Raw genomic sequence first — 20,631 nt, forward strand, 5'->3', positions numbered from 1 at the left:
GAGCCTGAAAATGGTGCAAGGTGCTGAAGATGATTGAGATTTCACATCGGTGATGATGGAAACCAGCCTGAAACACAGGCAACCGTGCTCCGATGCACAACTGTAGGGTTTCCAGTTATTGTTTTGTAGCATGAATACTATTCAAGATAGAAATGATTTTTTTTTTGCAGATAGTGGCCAATAGAGTAACAAACATTTTGCATATTTCAGAAAATTAACATTTTTTTCTTTTTAAATACAAGCGTGTCTTCGCAAGTTTTGTTCAATTTTTTTCTAAAATCTCGTTTTTAGCAAATAAAATTTTTTGTTGCAACATGCAATTTGTTGTTTAAACTTATATGAATAGAAAGCACCTTTTTTCCTCTCTGTTTTTGGGTATTGCAATAAATATTGAATGCAAAAGTATTAACAGAAAAAAAAATGTACTGAAACCTTCAGAAAATGGTCATTTCCCCCATGGTACGAAAAGAGTGAACAAAAATGGGGAGTGGGTTTATCCCGCTAGTAAATACGGCACAAGGCGCGCATTTTAAAAGCAGAGAAGCATGGTAGTAGCTTTCCCAGGGTTCCGCAGCTGATCGTCGTCATCTCACCGCTCACTCACCTTGCTGCCAGGAGTGGAGGGGGCTGCAAAGAACTCATCCGCAAAGGGGTCCTGTCCTCCGCAGCGGCTGAAGATGTTGTTGCTGTTGGACAGAGACGGGAAGGGGGCGGCGGCGGAAGTTGCAGTGGCGGTGACCACGGGCGGCAGGGACGGGGACACGGAGGACGCGTTGCTGCCACTGCAGAAGCCCTCGTCTAGCGCGGTCAGCGGAGGTGGCGGGGGCGGAAAGGCGGGTGGCGGAGGACCCTCGTCCTCTTCTTCCTCCTCATCAAACGTCTGCCAGCCGCTGGTCTGCATCAACGGCAACACGACAGACCCATAAACGCTACACGTCACCCCTGAGAGACGACAACCAAACCCGGTGATGTCCCATCTAGAGAATTTTTTGATTTTCACGAAATACTCAGTTAAAACTAGGCCTAAAGAGAAAAAGAAAAAAAGGAAACCCTGCTGACATTTCGGGGAATTTTAAAGAATTACAGCAGGGAAATGTGTCCAATCTGCTAGATGTCAACGACGGGCCGCTCGCAGCAAATGCAACGGCGGGAAGCGGCAGCCAATGCGAGCGCGGAGAGTGGCAGCGTCATGATGACATACAGCGCGCTCCTCTGAGCCGGGCCGGACTGCCAGCCTTGATGCCGACAGCCGGCGTCTGAAAAATGCGATAGTATTGTTATTGTTTGTGCACGTTCGTAGCAAGCCCTGAGATAGATGAATGTCAAAAATGCGTCATATCTGACGATCGTTGGCCAATACCGAGTTCCTGGTAGAGGTGATGACTGCGATACAAGCAAATTTCATCCAATAGCCGCTTTGGTGCTGCTCTTGCCTGGTGCGGTTCGCCTGCCGTCTGCTAGCTCTGTTGCTGAAGGTGTCGCGGAAATCTAGCGTATCTTTCATTATGGGACAGGCTGACAATAAATGGGTGCCGAGTGTAGCCCCTTTGAGTGCTGGCCAGTCCCAAAATGCTATCAGCTGTAGCATCGATGCGAAACTGGCTAGGCGTAGCGACGACTAGGGCTGTCAGGGAGCAGTGCGCAGTTTGTCACCCGGCGTTCCTGCAGGCGGCGTCGTTGCCGAAAGCTCCACTCTTGCACAGGCATGCTGTCGTTGCTCGAATCTAGGAGGCAGACTTTATGGTAGCATGGATGCTTTGTGTTTTCTTGTGCGAATGTGAAGTAAGCCGAGCCTGCCAGCCTGTCGACCAGCCTGGATCCCGTCTACCGGCGTCACAAAAATGAGCTAAAGCTTGTTGTTGACATAAAATATAAACTCTGGTATAAGAAATGTGAAAATATCATCTTTGGGGATTGCTGACCAATACTGAGTTGCTGGTAGAAGTAACAACTGCACTACAAGCAAATTTTGTAGCGAAAGCTACATTGGCCACGAACTTGCGATTTTGCTGTGGCGGTGCTCCGAGGCGGCGCTCGCCGTGCGGCGTCTACCAGCTTCCTCGCAGCTGTGGCGCGATTAAATCTCGACTGTTTTAGCTTTTTTTTTAGTGGTCGCTTATATCGAATTATCGCTTATAATGAATTTTTCCGCCGTCCCACTGACTTCGTTATAACGAGGGATTACTGTAAAAATATAGTTTACAAACTGTACAGATAATACAATGCACATAAACTCTGCTATCCAAGGCTATGCTGCCGACCCGGCTCTGTGGGAGAAAAGTGACTGTGGGAGTGCTGTTAGGAGAAACGCCACTCGCAAAGGCACAGCGCACCATTCGATATAAGTAATGTTCCACTAAACGGAAATTTGACAAATGTGAACAATAATGCTATACTGCTGCATGCGATTTTTAATAAATCCAAGATTGAATATGCTATGAAAGTGCAGAAAAAACTGCCCAAAACAGATTTTTTGGGACCAAAAAGGAATTTTTGGTTATGGCATAGAACATACCTAGCTAAACTGCCCCGCTGTTCACCCGGGAGCAAAAGTTTAGACCACAACATCCACAAAGGAAAAAAAACATGCAATTTCAATGTATGCCTCGCAAACAGCCAAAACTCAGAAGTGCAGCTGATGTTCCAGCATTACCTATTCCGCCATTCACCAACAAACAGATTTCAATCTCGCACTGACAGGAAATTCCAATTTTTTTTCCCCATGGCTGTCAATAATGCACAAAATTTCCTTCCAAAACAACGAGCGCCATGCTGTGCATCCACAGTACAGCACAGAATTCGCCAGACCTCAAACACCTCCCTACCTTGGTTCCGAGAGCAGGCACTTGAGGGCAAGGAAGGGAGCCTCACCTGTTTGAGCAGCTCGGCGAGTGTCTTTGGGGGACTCTTGAGTTCCGCAAAGCCAGAGCTCCCCTTGCTGCTGCTGTTGGCCCCAGCCAGGGGGTCGAGGTCGGCAAACAGGTCTGGCAAGGGCGTGGGGGGCAGGGAGGCCGTCGCTTGGGGCACAGTGCCAAACGGCAGGGTCCGCGGCGGCGGCACGGCACGGTGCTGCTGCTGCGCTGTCTGCAATGCGGTGAAGACGTGGCACAACGGAACACACTTAAGAGCCTGAACAGAACTGCCAGAGCAAAAAACTACAGAGAATGTTTACTACATTCCAAACGGAGCGAAAGCAAAGTTAGGTGGGCGGAAGAGTTTAAGAAGTTTGCGGGGATACGGTGGCTGCAGCTGGCAAAGGATAGGGTTAATTGGAGAGACGTGGGAGAGCTTCTTTACGCGGCAGGAGACGGCACTCACCCCTCCGAAGGTGGCAGCGGACTGTAAGGTGGCACGGGCAACAGGAGGCGGCGGTGGCAACAGAGGAGGCGGAGGCCCCACGGGTGTTGCTGGCTCGGACATGAAGGCACGGGACCCGGGATGATACTGCTGCTTGTGCCACGTGGGGGAAAGGGATCGAGGAAGAGGAGGAAAAGAACAGGATGCAGGAACAGTTTTAAGACCACCTGTAGCTGCCCTCCCACTTCATGCAGCAAGCCTACAGCGGTGGTAGGTGGCATCGTGGAGTGCTCATCCCAGGGTATTACACTTTGACAGCGAGAGCTGTTATTGGGAGCCACCACTGAACCGCTATGTAACTGAAGCCAGTTGTGGCTGTTCTTCCCTGGATTGGCTTGTCTTGGTATGTGAGTGATAGGCACCAAGGCAAGCCGAGCAAAGAGAAAAAAGAAAGAGGAGAAGAAGCAGGAAAAAATGGAGAGATAGTGTCAAGGAAAGAGAGAGAGAGACAGAAACAGACATGACGCTCATCGAATGTTTTAACAAGCTGTACCCTACTTTAATCAGTAATATTAGCAGGAACTGACAGGCTGAAGTGGGGTATTCGCATGCTTTTGTATAGCACTGTCTTAGATGCATGAATAGTTTATGGTCACAAGTATAGCCATTGTCATCACACATGTGCAATATGCGAACGCAAAACAAACAAGGGACAGGGGAAGCCTCAGTGGGCTAGTCAACATTTCTGCAAAAAGAATCAGTCTTTTTGGGCCCAGACAAGTTGCTTAGTAGACTTGAGGTTCTCCTCCTGGTTCTCACTCATTTTGTGCTGTTAAGAATTCAGTCTTTTCCGCCCTGTCGTTACTTCAAAATATGCGAAGAAATATTCAATAAGAAATCTGATTAGATTGCTATAGACATGTAATACAGTCAAGTCCACTTATAACAATGCTGGTTATAACAATATATTGGATATAACAATGGTCAGTCATGGCATCATCAGCTTTGCCATGTGTTCTATGGTAAAATAAACTGCTTATAGCAATGCTGTCAAGGCACATTATTGGTTATAACAATTAAATCTGGTACTTGAGTGTCAACCATTATAGAAAAAAAAAGGAAATGCTACAACCACACCAGCAAAACCATGCTTACAACACAAAAGCACTAAGCTGGCGCAGCAACACCACAAAAGCAAAAGAGGCAGGCGTCATCACGTCAGGAGAGCTGCTGCATTGCGCGTGCATGCAGCCAGCGGTTTTTTTCTCTTCTCAGCTGTCACCGCACCCTTAGTTCTGCATGCTTCTTGAATTTCCCGTAACGTGGAGGTGCACGAAGCTCCCACCGGTGGTGTAGTGATGGCGGTGCTTTGGTCATCAGTGAACATTGTTCCAGTTTCCTGAAGTTCGAATTAACGAGCTTTTACAGGCATTAGAACAATCAAACCCCTCTGGGTCCTTCCTGTCAATACATGCTCTGAAGTTTGTCATCCTTTCTTTTTTTTCGGCACAACCCTGTTATAACAATTATTGGTTATAACAATGGTATTTCCATGGCACTTGAATATTGTTATAAGTGGGCTTGACTGTAGAAGTGTGCCTGGGCACCCTTTTATGTCCACATCAACCTCATGCTGCATTAGTCCTCGAATGCACCAGTACCGAAGAAGGCCAGGACACACTCTGCAGATTCCTTTTAAAACAGACAAACTGCCTGTGAAATATGAGAGTTTCCTCATTGCCTTTGTTGATGAGAACATTGCTCCTTCCATGCAAGAGCATTACTAGCCTCATCAAGAGAAAAGCCAGCAATGTGTGTGTATTAATATGTGTGCTACTCTCAGATGAAGCAAAAAACCTCAGCGATGGCAAGAAAAACAGGGTGACATCACCAAGCGGTTGCATGACGCACACCGCAAGCTGAACACCACCACTTCAGACACTCCTATACATGTTATTCATCTATATATACCTGCCCCTGGCCAAACTCTGTGTGGCATTAGTTTCCCCAACAACATTCATGTCAAAGTTGTGACGCAACAATACAGTCTGCGTCTGTAAGGTCAAAGCTCTGTATGGTCAAAAAACGCCAAAGTGTAACCCACCGTCCATACCAACACTTTCATTCCCGCGAGCAGCAACAGGGTGAATTTTGATGAGAATACCTTTACGAAAAGCACAACAAAGTCATTAGTACTGGGGCTCTCGTGTACGTTTTTAATCCCAATGCCATCCTCTCTGAAGCTCTTCCAATGCCTTTTCTACTCTACAGATGTGCTGCCTCCAACTCAAAGCAAGTACGGAGATACCGAGTCAGAAAAATACATAGAAACTTTCTTATAACATAACAAGGTAAATATGGGAGAAGGTAACTGCAGATTTCACCTGGAGATCCTTCAGCAACAGTCACCTTTCTATTTGTAAAAAAAAAAAAAAAAATACCAGGAAACTTTTGAAGGATAACCTATCAGTACAGCCTATCTAGCACAGTTCGGAAGTTCTGCTAATATTCACTCCGCTTTTAATTAACTGAAACCAGCCTTCACAGAAAACTAGAACAATCTAGACTCTTAAACCTGCTTCAAGTTACAGCTCCTAAAGCTAAATGGCGACAAGCGCTCTGTAATAAATGCTCCGTTAAGTCGAATTTTGCTCATTAGCTTTTTGCCTCTTATTCAGTTCTCATAAGGGAGTAATTACTCATTGGCATCCACCCGAGCGCAGCCAAATGGCTACGCTCGTTTGGCTTCCACCTTGGGAGATTCCCCTAAACATTTGACCAACACTGTTCCCACTACGAGTTATTGATCAATTCGCTCTCGTCCTACCATAAGCTTGCCGTCCTGGTTAGCTCAATTGGTAGAGCGACTGCTCCGGTGAAGCGGTGGTCCTGGGTTCGAACCCCAGACCAGGACGAATTTTTCTTTAACTACGAAGTTTCTGAGAAAGCTGTATAGCTTTCCTTTGTAGCCGTATGGCTGCGCTCGGGTGGATGCCAATGAGTAATTACTCCCTTATTACAAATTTACTCCACCTTGGGGGATTCCCCTAAACATTTGACCTATTCAGTTCTCATAGCAAGAAAAAGTTTAAAACAAATTTTTGTGATAACATTGGTAATAAAAAGTAAGTCCAGGTCTGTAAACCAAAAAAAGGCCATGAAACACAGTAACTGTATTTTTCTACATCAGTAACACCTTCTTCAAAAAGGCAGCAACTGACAACATATATACAGGCTACCAAACAAGAAGTTCTGAAAAGATCTCAGCAAAGGAGACACAGCTTTATGCCTCTGGCACGCTATGTACATACCTGTGTACAGTGCAAACCCTTAGCTTTTCTGAGAGTGGACTGTACCTAGCAATGATTTCTTTACTTCAGGTGCACTTCACATCCTTCATCTTGCAAATAGGTAACCTGGTCTTTTATGCCACATGACGAATGTAGTTAAATAACATTTTGTGAAACAGTAAACAGGGTAGCATATCCACCTTTTTTTGTACAGTTTGCCACCAGCAATAACAGCATTTAACCAACCCATTGTTTTTCACACCGAAAAACAAAAAGCAAATAAACTGTCTTTCTTAATGCCTGAGAACACTATTTAGGTGGAAAAATATTTCATTTCAATGGAAACAAAGAATGGCGAGTCGAAGTGTTAAGCTGCAATGAGACAAGTATGTGACATAACGTCTTGAAAACCACTTCAGCTGGGCAGAAAGCTTTCAGGCTGCTAAAACAAAAGCACCCCTAGAGTGACGGTGTTGGGTGCATTCCAAGTGCACTGTGTGCATTTTATGTTGCACTCTAGAGTGAACTGACAGCGCCAAGTGCAACCAATGGCGTGCTGTCTTTAATATCCCTGTCACACGGGCACTTTCGATCCTCATTGAGTCAATGCTCATCGAACTCAATGCAGATCGACGGTTGTCACACGGCCACTTTCAAGCGCAATCGAGCTCGATCCTGCTTGACTCGATGCCGGCCCCTCAAGAGTGCTTGAGGTTCCAAGCACAATCGAAAGCACTCTCGCTCTCACGAAGCTATAAAAATAAACACTAGTTAACAAAACAAAACTACAAATGTTGTTGCTGTAATTGATTAAAATGCAAGACAGAACGTTTTCAGGCACTATGCCTGCTTATATGCAAGCATATTTATAAATAATCTCGACCCCACGCTCCAAGCTTCGCCGTCAGTGTAAACAACAAAGATGGCGTCCTCCTGCTCGTCGACGCACAAACTGTGGAGCGTGCGCGAGACAGCCGCTCTCATCGACTGCTGGCAAGACCGCCTAGATAATTTGCGGCTCCAGAAGAGAAACGCCGTAGTCTACGCAGAAATCGCGGAGGTGTTGCAGACCCTCGGGTTCCATCGCACAACAGCAGAGGTACAGAGGTGCGTCGCACGTCTGGCTACGGATTTGGCTACCGCTGCCCTCGACTGCACAGTGTTGCCGGACATCACCTTGTTATGGCTGTTGGGAGGTACATTTGGCGCCACCTAGCACACATGAGAGAAACTTCTCAAGGAGCATTGAAAACGCCCGTGTAGCACCGGATGTTTCAAGCGTGCTCGAAAATCTGGATGCAGATCGAGTTCAATGAGCATTGAAAGTGCCCGTGTGACAGGGGTATAACTCTGTCCTTGTCAACCTAAGCAGCGCATGTCTTGCATTTGATTATGTTCCAACAAGCCCAATCTCATGCACTTACACTTCCACGTAGCAGCAGCTCCACTGCACAGAGTCAACGTACATGCATGCACACTAGCATGTATATGCACACACAGTGACCTGCACACAAGGACTACTCACCTGCCTGGGGTTGAACACAAATGATGTGTCAAACGGGTCGGGAGATGCCAGCGTGGCCGCGGCGGCTATCGTCGTCTCCATCTGCTGGATCCCCTGCAAGGCATTCCGTTCGTGACGCAAAAGCAGATCCTGTGACCAACACTGTTGGACACTTCAAGACAGTGCTCGTCAGACACTAGCAACTGGCAACAATCACTGTAACGATCACTGTAACGAGCACTAGTAACGATCACCGAGGGCTCCCAGGAGAGTGGGGCCGCCTGTTCTGTTTTTCTAACAAACCTTAGTTGAGAGTCAGTGCTTGTAGTGTGTCTCTCCTCTTGTTCTGTGTTCTCTGTCTTAGTTTGCGCTGTTTTATGCGAAGCATACTACTTTAGCTACCACTTCAGCCTTTCACCGTGGTTATGCGCCTCCAAATCACGTGATACATGACGTCACACCATGTGACACGATGACGTCACGGCAGTGGAGAAACGGGGGCCCACCTCGCGCCGTCGCTGTGGTTGTGCGCCTCCAAACCACGTGATACATGACGTCACACCACGTGACACGATGACGTCACGACAGTGGAGAAACGGGGGCCCACCTCACGCCGTCGCTGTGGTTGTGCGCCTCCAAATTACGCGACACAATGATGCTTCGCATTCTCCAGGCTTAACCAAGTTAAGCCTCAGCCATTTTTTTTTCTACCATGAATTCACACCAACTAGCCCAAATGTCTGCTTTGCTACTGTTTACAAAACCTACCCAGAACAGAACATAGTAACTGGAGTCTGTGACACTGCTACGCACCACTATGCCCGTGATGCCCACCTGAACCCCTCAGTGCTACGGTGATATGCTAATCACAACTGAGCCTAGCTGCAAGATGCACTTGTTTGATCACTTAAGTCGTTTGCTGCAACGTTTCTCGCCTGTATTCTTTCATTTTCAGCAGTCACAAACTTTTCTTTTCTTCTGCTCTGAGTTAAAAATTTAGCCCGCTAGAAGAGTTCACGAGAATTTCAGGGCGTTCACTAATCCCCGGACTAGCTCTTACACACTAAAAAAAAAAAATCCTGAAAAACGCAAGGCTATAAACAACCACTGCTTTCTTGTTCAAGATGTGCAATGTTTACCATGCAAACTTTTAAAAATTTGTAGGCAAAACTAGAACAAAGGCATACAGGAAGAACAAAATCATGACAGTAAGCCTTTTGTCCTCTGCTACATCCTCACTTTTTTCTGAGCGCATGTGTTGTGTTCAATTTACAGCACATACAAGCTTTCGAAAAGCTGCATGCAGCAGTTAACTAGACAATGTACCTTGTTAATAATGAGCTTATTATTATGCTTGCACGCTTATAAATCGGGGTCATCTCATCATCATCATCATCAGCCTGACTACACCCACTGCAGGGCAAAGGCCTCTCCCATGTCTCTCCAATTAACCCTGTCCTTTGCCAGTTGCCGCCACTGTATCCCCGCAAACTTCTTAATCTCATCCGCCCACCTAACTTTCTGCCGTCCCCTGCTATGTTTGCTTTCTCTTGGAATCCACTCCGTTACCCTTAAAGACCAGCGGTTATCTTGCCTTCGCATTACATGCCCTGCCCAAGCCCATTTCTTCCTCTTGATTTCAACTAGGATGTCATTAACCCGCGTTTGTTCCCTCACCCACTCTGCCCTCTTCCGATCTCTTAACGTTACACCTGTCATTTCTCTTTCCATAGCTCGCTGCGTTGTTCTTAACTTAAGCTGAACCCTCTGTTAGCCTCCACGGGGTCATCTGGCCACCCCTAATTCAGCATCAAAGAGTTGTAATTCACATGAGCAAACAAACTAGCACAATGTTGCCAGGGCAGGCGCCCACATTCGGGCGTCTCACCAACGACAGGCACAAGCCACGCAAATGGCGAACCCAATCTGGTCGCTCCACAAGGTGCAGCACTGTTGCCTCAATAGTTCTTGCACCAGGGATCGGGCATGGATGGATGACGGAGTGCAACTCACCTCCTGCAAGCAGTCCAGCTCCGACTGCAAGTCGAGGAGGTCATCCACCGTAGGAGTTGTTTCCGGCACAGGGGGATCACCACTGCTCGCACCCTACACACAAGCCCAGCACATGCACCACTACTGCAGGCATGCACGTGCAACACACGGTCCCACTACGAGGGATTCAAATAGCAGGGTCATGCACCACACTCAAATTCAAATAGGATTCAAACAGCATAAGAGGATTCGAATAGCAGGGTCATGCTCAAACATTCGAGGGACACGGGCATCCAACTCTCAAGTCATTCATTTCCTAAACGCACAAATGAACTCAGTGGAGCAAATTGCGAAAACATGGTGCATGCATAACTTTCACTGGGCCAAGTCAAAAGCACTGCAGAAACGCAGTCACGACTGTAGGTAGTAGCTAGACATGCTTAAAGGTGCACTGAAGAGGATTCTGAACTTGTCTTTTTGCCACGGGAACTCGATCTACACGTTCCTAGCATTCTCAGAAACAGTGACTTATTGCCCTGTGTGGCCGATTTCCCCAATTAAATCAAATTAACGTCCGGCTCCCGCCTTTTTTTTTTTAATTCTCCCTCATACGGTGGGCGGAGTCAACCAAGGCGTGGAGCGCCTTTCACCCAGTCCCGTGGAGGCTTTGCTTTCGCTTTATTTTGTTTTTTAGGTTTCCGTGAATAACTAGTTTCATTCGCAGATAATATAGCCACAAAATAAGCCCGAAGAAATAAAAATACGCGCGGACTATTTGCTACTACGGACTACTACGTATTACTCCGCCGATGGCAGAGTGGCAAGCCGCCACGGGACTGGGTGAAAGGCGCTCCACGCGTTGGTCGACTCCGCCCACCGTACGAGGGAGAATTAAAAAAAAAAGGCTGGAGCCGGGCGTTAATTCGATTTAATTGGGGAAATCAGCCACACAGGGCAATAAATCGCTGTTTCTAAGAAAGCTCGGAACGTGTAGATCGAGTTCCCGCGGCAAAAAGACAAGTTCAGATTCCTCTTCAGTGCACCTTTAAGTCCACTATGATGCTGCCGTCCTCGAAGGTAACTGTGCAATGACTTTGTGCAAGAGAAGCTAGTGTTAGAATTCAAGAACAAGGCCGTAAATACCTGTTTAAGGGGACCTGCAACACTAACCGATAAAGTTGCGGTACACCTGGGATGTTAAAGGACGCTGCTTCATGAATATGCTCCAGTGATGTTTTTTTGAACGCGTTTTTACCTGCAGCCAAAATTTTAATGTCAGTGTCTTCGTGCCTTTCTCCCTACTCTCATGACTTTACGTAAGCTCAAAGGACAGCGCTATTCTGCCTGCCTCGCCCACTCATCTCTATTGCCAGGCTACCGGGGGGGGGGGGGGGGAGTGCTTACAGGACAGAGCAACGCAGATGATTGGCCACAGCCACAGTAGCTGCATTACCTCTGAATGAATTTAACTAACAGCCCTTTCTAAACTGAAAGATGCAGACATGTGACACGGAGTTCGATGCGAGTTTGAAAATGTCACAGGAAAGTGTACGCCAACTTTCAAGCGTAACTGCTTTCTGTGCTGCGTGCAGACGTCTATTATTTGGCTCAGACTTTCATGCCACTGAGCCTTGCACTGCGGAGGCTGTGGACGTAGTGCGCCTGAGAAACCATACTACTCTGCCACATATCACTTGCTCTTCTCGTAGCCTCGGTAAGTGTTTGCACGAAAACAAAGAGCGGTACAAACGAAGTGGTAGCAGTGAAAATCACAGTCGAAACTGTGAGGCACTCAGTATTTGAGCCCTCTCTGGCTGTTAATTTCCACCGAGTGTGAACTACTTTTTAGGTGCGGATGGAGTAGGGGCAGTTCGCCCCACCAGCGATGTATCGTACCGCCGCGTGTCATTCTTACTTCTCGAAGTCCCGATGCGTCGCGGGACGGAGTAAAAACGAAGGCCAGGAGGTTGCATTTCACCGTACTTGAGACTGGCTGCAATGAAATATGTCTACGGTCACTGCGGTTATTACGATGAACTAATTTTGGGTGCAATCTTAGCCTGCATGAACAGGTGCACTAGCGATGGCAGCGTTGCTTGCTATGTATGAAACGGAGTACAGTCTATGGCATTGTGGTCAACCACCGTGCCCTTGCTAGTGTGGCATCATCATGGCTAGCAGGTGCAAGGCAGTTGACCTCGATGTTATGACACTAGATCGACAACACTAGTTGGAGGGCTTCCACTGAGAGGCAATTACAGCTTCGTCCTTGCGTTCTATCAGACTATGCACTGTGGCTCAAGGTTGCCATCATGAGTAATAAAACACTTTCAGCAGCACAGGTCTAGGAGGTAGTGACACCGCTCAGTTAACTACAGCGAGGAAGGAGAAGTCAGTACTCATTCCCAACACATCAGCACCAAGTTTCACCATTTCTAGCTCTGCAGGTCAGCCAATTTGACACACAGGAACGGGCAACTAACAGCTGGATGAAGCCCCAATGTTTACAGGGCTGGCAAGCACTGCACAAGGGCAGAAACCTAACTGCGACAGCAATGCTACTAAAAGCCTAAAGAACTTGCAGGGGTACGATGGGGCCAGCAGTCAGTCAGGAACATAGCAAACCACGATGCTCAGGCTCTGACAGTGGCCTTACCTTGTTCATCAGGAGTGTGTGCAGCCATTTTCAATCCCCCTCCCCAGTGTACAGTACGGTCCACTGTTAAAGGGAACATGTGATCGTGTGGCCTCCGTGCTTCGCGGCGCACTGCCACCTAGAACTTGCTGGAATTGTCGGCACAAGACGCATGTGCAGTAAGCATGGCGGCCAGTCTTTCCACGCATGCCGCATATTCTCGCTGCATCTAGGCAGCAGGGCTTCGTGAAGTGCGAAGGGCACGCGATCGCATGTTCCCTTTAACAGTGGACCGCACTGTACAGTACGGTCCATTGTTAAAGGGAACATGCGATCGCGTGGCCTCCACGCTTCACGAAGCCCTGCCACCTAGATGCGGCGAGAATATGCGGCATCAAGCGCACGCGCGGAATGACAAGCCGTCATGCTTCCTGCGCTTGCCTTTTGTGCCCACAACTCCCAAAAGTTGTTGGCGGCAGCGCTCCGCGAAGCGCGGAGGTCACGCAATCGCATGTTCCCTTTAACAATGGACCGTACTGTAGCACACGTCACACAGCGAGCCGGCCAGGAAGAGGGATGTTTCACCACCACCCACCTCTGGGCTGCAGATCACCTCCTGTACCTCCCCGCGGTTCGAGAAGTCGTTGGGTGGCGTCCAAGCCTGCAGCTGCTGCCGCTGCTCCTGCTGGGCCATGCGCAGCTCGTGCTGCTTCATCTCGAGCACCACCTGGAAGAGGTCGCGCAGGGCCACCACCAGCTGGGAGGCCGCCTTCTCGGTCTTGATGGCGATGAAGCGGTGGCAGCCGTCCTGGGTCATGCAGACGTAGCCGAAGGCCCGGGCGTCGCTCGCGTCTTGCGAGATGAACGAAATGCGATGCACCGGATGGTGGAACACCAGCTCCTGTGGGCAGGAGGGATGAGAAGGAAGGCTTCGGGCTACGCAGAGAGGCAACGGGTTCAGCCGTTGGGTTGAGCACCACTTCGGGGAAGTAGAAGTGTCAATATAAACAGCCCTTTACTTCATTGCTACGAGGCAGCGCGCAGAGACGACGGACAAGAAAAGACACACAGCAAGGCATCATCGGTTTGGTTTGGTTTGGTTTACGGGGTTTAACGTCCCAAAGCGACTAAGGCTACGAGAGACGCCGTAGTGGAGGGCTCCGGAAATTTCGACCACCTGGGGTTCTTTAACGTGCACGGACATCGCACAGTACATGGGCCTCTAGAATTTCTCCTCCAAAGAAATTCAACCGTCGTGGCCGGGATCGAACCCGCGTCTTTTGGGTCAGCAGCCGAGCACCATAACCACTGAGCCACCGCGGCGGCTCTTGTCCGTCATCTCTGTGCCTCATAGCAATGAATCTATACCAACTAGCCCTAGTAGCTGTTCTAACCCTTTACTTAAATTTTTGAGCCACGTTTTTCTAAACTGTGAGAGTTTCGGATGATGCGTTTTTCCAGGTAATAAATTTTCTCTGAGCAATTTTAAAATGGTATCAGTGAGGTTTCAGAGGCAATGGGTTCAGCCGTTGGGTTGAGCGCCACTTTTGGCACTAACCCAGGATCAGTATAGACAACCCTTTACTTCAATTTCTGAGTCATGTTTTTCAAAATTGTGGGAGTTTTGGATGATGCGTTTTTCCCAGATGACAAAATTTCTCTGAACATTTGTAAAGTGGTATCAATGAGGTTTCATTGCACAACAGTGGCGAAGACATACATCTGGAGTAATATGGAAAGAGTTGAGAATTGGGAGAGTTGGTACGAATTCATACGGCTGTGGCATCACGAGGACGGAGACGGAGTGACGACAACACAAGTCACTCTGTCCCCGTCCTCGTGGTGCCATGGCAGTACGAGTATATGGAAGGCAATATGAGCAAAAAAGTTCATTTGCTTCCAACCTTTAAATATATCCATGAAAAAGATATATGCAGCGTATCTGTGACAGTGTGAGGTATGCAGTACAGCATTAAATCTGCAGTAATATACCTTGGAGAAATTAAGTTTCATCAACATAGTTTCCTTGCATAAACTCTTTGAGTGTATGTTACTGGGGGGATACCGGCTATACTTCAGGTGGGTTCTTTATGTCACACAGATGCTGACTTAAAAAGAATTACAGGAATCGATGCACAGGAACGGGAGTTATTCAGTGGAGAAATTTAAAAATACAAGCAAACAAAACGCTGCCCTCAACTCGATTTTGGCGGGGCTTCCCACTCCTATTTCGCTCTCCCAATGACGGCACCTGGCGCAACCAATCAAAACAGCCTGCCAGAGCACGTCGCGGAAGTTTGTACTCCATGGTTGCCTGCTCTCTGTAACTCGTTCTTGCTGAGACTGGCAGCGTCGTTTCCATGCCAGAGCGCCCCTGGTGGTGTATTTTTATTTTACTTGCTTTGCAGGGCTCTTATTTAAGACAAACAGTTGTTTTTGTTGATCTAATATAAAACGCAGACAGGTGACAAAATGTGTCTCTATTTATTCACACAATTTGCAGTATATTTACTGTTTGTCCGATCATCAAGCTCGCACCAGGTGATGTCATATCCGCTGCTAAAAACCCGCCACTGTGTGGCGACACCATCAGAGCCATGAAGTGGTTTTTGGGAAGACATTAAAATATTAAAAAACGGAATATATGTGGTATTACCGACGCTAATAGCACCATTATAACTCACTGTATGCAATCAACAGGCAAAAGAGTTAACTAAGATTGTGTTTCTGGGCCCCTTTAACACAAAGAACTCGTCTATGCTATTACTATCACTAAAAAAGACAAATTACTGTTCCAGACAGTTTAATCCATTCATATTATCACTCACGCCGGTAATACACAAGCATAATCCAGGCTTTATAGGCCACACTTTTTAATCCACACCTTGGAGAATTGTGCTGAGACTTCGAATTCAGACGTGTAAAACAGACGACTCCTGTCGCAAGACAGGCAAGACACACGTGTGGTACTGACCCCGGTCTTGTCGTCCCGTATCTTGATCCCTTGGAGGGAGACGGTCAGCTGAACCCGCTGCTTGTGCTCGCCGGACGCTCGGACAGCCATCTGTAAGCAGAGGAGGAGGAGGACACAAAGCAAGCAGCTCTTCGTACTTTCCCCAACTGAAAACACATTACGCAAAGCTGAACATATCAACTTCACAAGGACTCTTACCTCTGCTTGGTGTACATCAATGAAAGCAATTTTTAGCAGTTTAGTTCTAACAAACAGTGCCGGGGGTTAGCCGTCAACAAGGCCATGTACAGTCGCGAGCAAAAATTATTAGCACAGATCACTGGCGATCAGAATTTGTATATCTCCCCACGCGGCGCTGCGGTATGTAGACCTGCCTAACGGGCCGTTTCCATTTTTGCAGCCTAGGGGGGACGGCATGAAGTAAGCTTTATCAAGCATGCACCGCCCGAGCGTTGAAGTGCCGACCCTACGTGACTGTGCTTGCGGCATTTATTTTGGCTCGGTTATCCTGAGCAAAAATAGCTTTTTTATTATTGTTTTTTTGTATGTCCGAGATGGTTTTTCAAAAGGAACTCGCGGGAACAATAGATGATAGCACTGCTTTTAGCAAGTAATTCTGCTGTTCGTGGCAGTCTGCTGAATGCCCCCTAATACTGTAGAATGGGAGCGGCCCGGCACTCTCGTTATCAGCCTCTTCGTCACCGGCAGCGCCACGCGTTGTCATTCCGGCGCTATGGTGTTCCATCATGTGTGCTAATCTTTTTTGCCTGCGACTGTACACAGTGTCGCTCAGATGCACTTGACTGGTCAGTCCAATATCGGTTATAGCAAAGGTTATAGCATTTTGCTCATGTGAGAGGGAAACCACAAATTTGCCTGACTACGAAAAGGGATGTGCAGACAGATAAAGCCGTAACCAGTGCAACTTAGAGTACGCTTGCTAATGCACAAAAATAGAGACACTTCAAGGAGAGCACACAGTGCACACAACAACTGAGATATTAGTGGCAGATGCATTTTCCTGGGTGTCCCCTTAAGAGTGCTGGATTCCAGCCCATATGCATTACACATTCCCACCCGGTGCAATGTTGCCCATGTCTTTTTGGGGTGTGGTCTCATACAAAACAGCTCCAGAAATAAACTGAGTTGAGGAGGCCAGTCCAGGTGTTCGCATAGTCACTGAATCACTTGTGCAGAAGCCTCGTGTATAAGCGAATGCATCTGTTCAAGCACCCCCGAGCACCATTCACGCTTGTTCACAGTTGTTAGTGCACAAGCATGTTCAACAATAGTTCGGATTTTTCTATTTTCGTTTTGTTTCATACTTCCTGTGCTTTATTCCACACACCATGACTTCCAACTTGCAAGAGAACTTTGCTGTGAACTGCCCATATACTATGGCACACATGTGCAAAATAGCCACCCAGAACAGTTGCCTTTATTCTGAGTCTTTCTTTCCAGCATCGTGTTGTGTTGTGTTGGGTTTAAGGGCGCATAAGCGGCTAAGGCTATCATGTGCCAAGAACAAGGTTAGAAAATTCTTCTGCAGGATTTTATAAGGAAGTGAAAAGCGATCGGTGGTGTAAAGGGCCTAAAATGTTACTTATTACTGGCTAGTGATGATGAAGGAAGGAAATTTTAAGAGTATCCGCTATTAAAAGCTTCTTTCCAGCATCGTACCAAGAAATTAATCTCAAGAAGTTGCTGCACACACTCGCAAACCCATCACTGCTCGTGGACTTTTCGGTCTCAAGAAAGCTGAAGGTGATAGTTCCTCTTTCTGAAAGCATCCTACATGTGCAAGAGGAAGACGAAGAAAAGAAGGGGGGGGGGGGGGGGGAATGAAGCCACCTGCCTTGAGCCGGGTCATGGTGTCCTGGCACATGCGGTCCCCGCGGGCCTCGGGTACCGCCTGGCTGCCAATGAGCTTGGCCCGGAAGACGAGCCCCTCCCCCTCAAACCGGAATGGGTCCCCCCCACTCTTGCCACCACTGCCGCTGCCGGTGCTGCTGCTGCCGCCGCCACCACTGCCACCTGCATCACGGCCACGATACCACTTCTTTTTGCCCCCTTCCTACACTTTCACACAACCAGCTTTCATGTGCTCAGACTGCTAAACACTTTTTAAAGGGACCCCGAGGACAAATCAAAGTTACCTTTATTGACAGAGTCCCGCGTTAGAATCACAGAGAGACCAATCTCATCAAAGACCAAGCTTTCATAAGCTCGAAAAGGCCAAAAAATGAAATATAAGTGTCGCAACCGCCGACCGATGGCAAAGGGTACACGTGGACGAAAGCCTATTCAGAGTAAAAGCCTTTAGGGTAAAAGTCTTTGTGGTAAAGGCCTTTAAGTAAAACACCTTTATTTCAAAAGCCACCGCAGTTAAAAGGTATTTACGTCAAATGCCTTTAGGTCAAAGGCCTTCATGGTTAAGGCATTTAGTGCAAAGACCTTTAAGGCCTTTCGCATTCACAGCATGCAAGAACCATAACTGCCCACCGTAACTAGTGCTACTGCACGATAATCCGCGCTAAGCCATGCTAAACAGTCTGCTAATTTTTTTTATTGCAGTTTTCTCAGTGCCAAATGCACCTTTTGCTTCTGGACAAATGTCACCATGGCTCCAGAGAGTCAGAGAATTTTTACTGAGAACATTAATTGACCCTTTAAGGGTACTATGAGCAATGCAGAGGCAGAAAAAAATTGTTCACTTTGTCATTTTTTTTTTCAGTAGTGATATTAACAATACCTGCTAGGTATATATTTTTTTCCCTGGAGATATACATTTAGTTTGGAACAAGATGACCACTTAGTGGTCTTCCTGCCGCTGATGTGTTTGAGCTGTTTATTCATGTACCGTCATCAGCTTATCCAGTCCTCCGGACTTCCTTACAAGGTAAGCAAGAGATGCATTCTATACCTGTTACCTTGAGGTACAGCCCCCGTCAAAAGAATAAAGCCCAAGTGGTCTGCTTCTAAGCTGTTTAGAGGCGCTCCCTAGCACATCTAGCATTCCAAAACTTGGGAGGATTGAGGATAAGAAGCCATTCCTCTTCCGAGAAATTACGGTCACTGAGGGTGCATAACGAGGCATACAGCAGGCCTCACAAGCAAACCCCTTGGACTGTATACTTTCGATGGGGGGTGTACATGACGAAAGCCAACAATCACCAAAACCAAGGTGCACAGGAGATGTTTTTCTTTCTTTTTATATTTTTTTTCTTAAACAACAAATTAAAAAAAAAACATCCCCTATGCTCTTTAGTGTTTCGGTGGCTATCGGCTTCCATCATGTACGTCATAACAAGCCCCTCTTTTGCGTTCCCTTGCCAGTTAGTTACCTTGAGGATTATTGCATGCATTTGGATATAATGTTAATGGGAACAGCAAATATAACAAGATAATATAATAAGATCTAGCCACTTTTATTTAGGCACAAAAAGGGTATCGGGTGAGAGGCTGAAAGACAGGTATGCTCTGATGATGATGATGCTCTTCCACCCATTCAGTAATGGCACTTCAAAAAGCAAAGTATAATAAAAATTGCTGGTGGTTTAGCATTGCTTAGCATGCAGTATTGTGAAAAAGCATTCAGGTGGACACCACTGCCACGTACCTGAAAGCACGACTGAGGTGTCCACTGACCCAGGGAGCCAGTTATGCACGTCTTCAACTTTTGCATCATCAATGCCAATTTATCCACTGTATGCCAGCGGCCTATGCTCCAGTGCCGCGTTTATGCAGCAATGTTATCCACGCCAACGCATGCAACACACACCTCTCTGTCACTACCACCACATATAGCTCTAAGTGCGAATATCAGTTTAATAGTAGTATTAGTTGATGAAGATGTGTAAAGTACAGCGCGAGAGTGTGTTGCAGTTTAACATGAGGCCTGTTCGGATGCGGCGATAGCCTAGAGCTCTCGTGCAGTGGCCAGCAAACCTGATTAGTTCGCGCTGCCATGGGTTCGAATTCCAGTCGCGGATATTTATTTGATTTATTTTTATTCATTCATTTCACTTGGCATAAACCCCCAAACATCACAAGATCTTGCTCGGGGTTTGCCCATTGGAATAGTGCTTTCAAGCTGAAAGAAGGTTTCCAGAAGAGAATGGATAACAAAAGCTCGAATAAATACATCAGTCATTAAACACTATATAAACTTCATGCATTAAACCCCACTGAATGGATAGAAATAAACTCAAAGTATACTGGTCGCTAACCAGACATTTTCCTTTAATGACACAGTAATCCAAGCAACAGCAAAAAGCATGCATAAAGCATAGTGAAATACCATAAAGACCATAAAAACACAAGAAATGCACGTTGAAAAAGACTAAGAAATAATTTAAACATATGGCCCATATGTAATACTTTTTATTAAGTCCCATTAATCATCCAATAACTGTAGAAAGCAAATATTCTTCAACAACATTTTTAAAACTATACCTCAATGTATACCAATGAAGTAAATTAACATATACAAATGTTTAAAAGATCAAGCATGAAGTATGTGAGCATAACAAGCTGAAGCAGCAAGAGAGAGCTCAACAAGACATCTACACACCTATTTTTAATAGTCCAGAGCTTTTATTTGTTTAAAGGCACCACAATAGAAAGCAATAGCTAGCAGTGCTTGTATAGCATAATAGATTTTTCATTTTGCTACCCTGAATACGTTGCCATAATACGAATACGATACCATAAGTAGTCTGGTATTTGGTTCTTGAACATGCTGCGATTTCTTTTTTGTGCTTGCTGGTACAACCCCACAATAAAAGTTGCATGCATGAGCAGAAAAAACCCAAGTGCTGACCTTTGTCCTTCTTGGGGTTGCTGCGGCGGTTAGGCCGGCGGCCCCCATCAATCCGCGTCGATGCATGGTTGCTCATGGCATCCTCCTGAGGGCTATCTCCGTCGTCGTCTTCTTCTT

At 46.8% G+C, this 20,631-nt stretch overlaps 1 protein-coding gene across 4 annotated transcripts in view; it reads right to left on the reverse strand.

Annotated features, from left to right (window-relative positions):
* The window catches only part of LOC149366449 (uncharacterized), a 66,765-nt gene that overhangs the window by 9,570 nt on the left and 36,564 nt on the right, over window positions 1-20,631 (reverse strand). For 3 of the 4 annotated variants that reach the window (XM_089550824.1, XM_089550829.1, XM_089550833.1), the window contains exons 2-10: window positions 20,515-20,631; window positions 17,548-17,726; window positions 15,693-15,782; window positions 13,314-13,619; window positions 10,105-10,197; window positions 8,113-8,205; window positions 3,319-3,447; window positions 2,872-3,084; window positions 605-895 (exon numbers count right to left, since the gene is read on the reverse strand). In XM_089550824.1, the coding sequence (XP_089406950.1) occupies window positions 605-895; window positions 2,872-3,084; window positions 3,319-3,447; window positions 8,113-8,205; window positions 10,105-10,197; window positions 13,314-13,619; window positions 15,693-15,782; window positions 17,548-17,726; window positions 20,515-20,631 (1,511 nt within the window). The remainder of the gene's footprint in view (window positions 1-604; window positions 896-2,871; window positions 3,085-3,318; window positions 3,448-8,112; window positions 8,206-10,104; window positions 10,198-13,313; window positions 13,620-15,692; window positions 15,783-17,547; window positions 17,727-20,514) is intronic. The other variant, XM_089550838.1, reaches the window with a different exon arrangement.

This window comes from Amblyomma mixtum, chromosome 1 (assembly GCF_055824585.1).
Source record: "Amblyomma mixtum isolate Tamu chromosome 1, ASM5582458v1, whole genome shotgun sequence".
NCBI classification, from domain to species: domain Eukaryota; kingdom Metazoa; phylum Arthropoda; class Arachnida; order Ixodida; family Ixodidae; genus Amblyomma; species Amblyomma mixtum.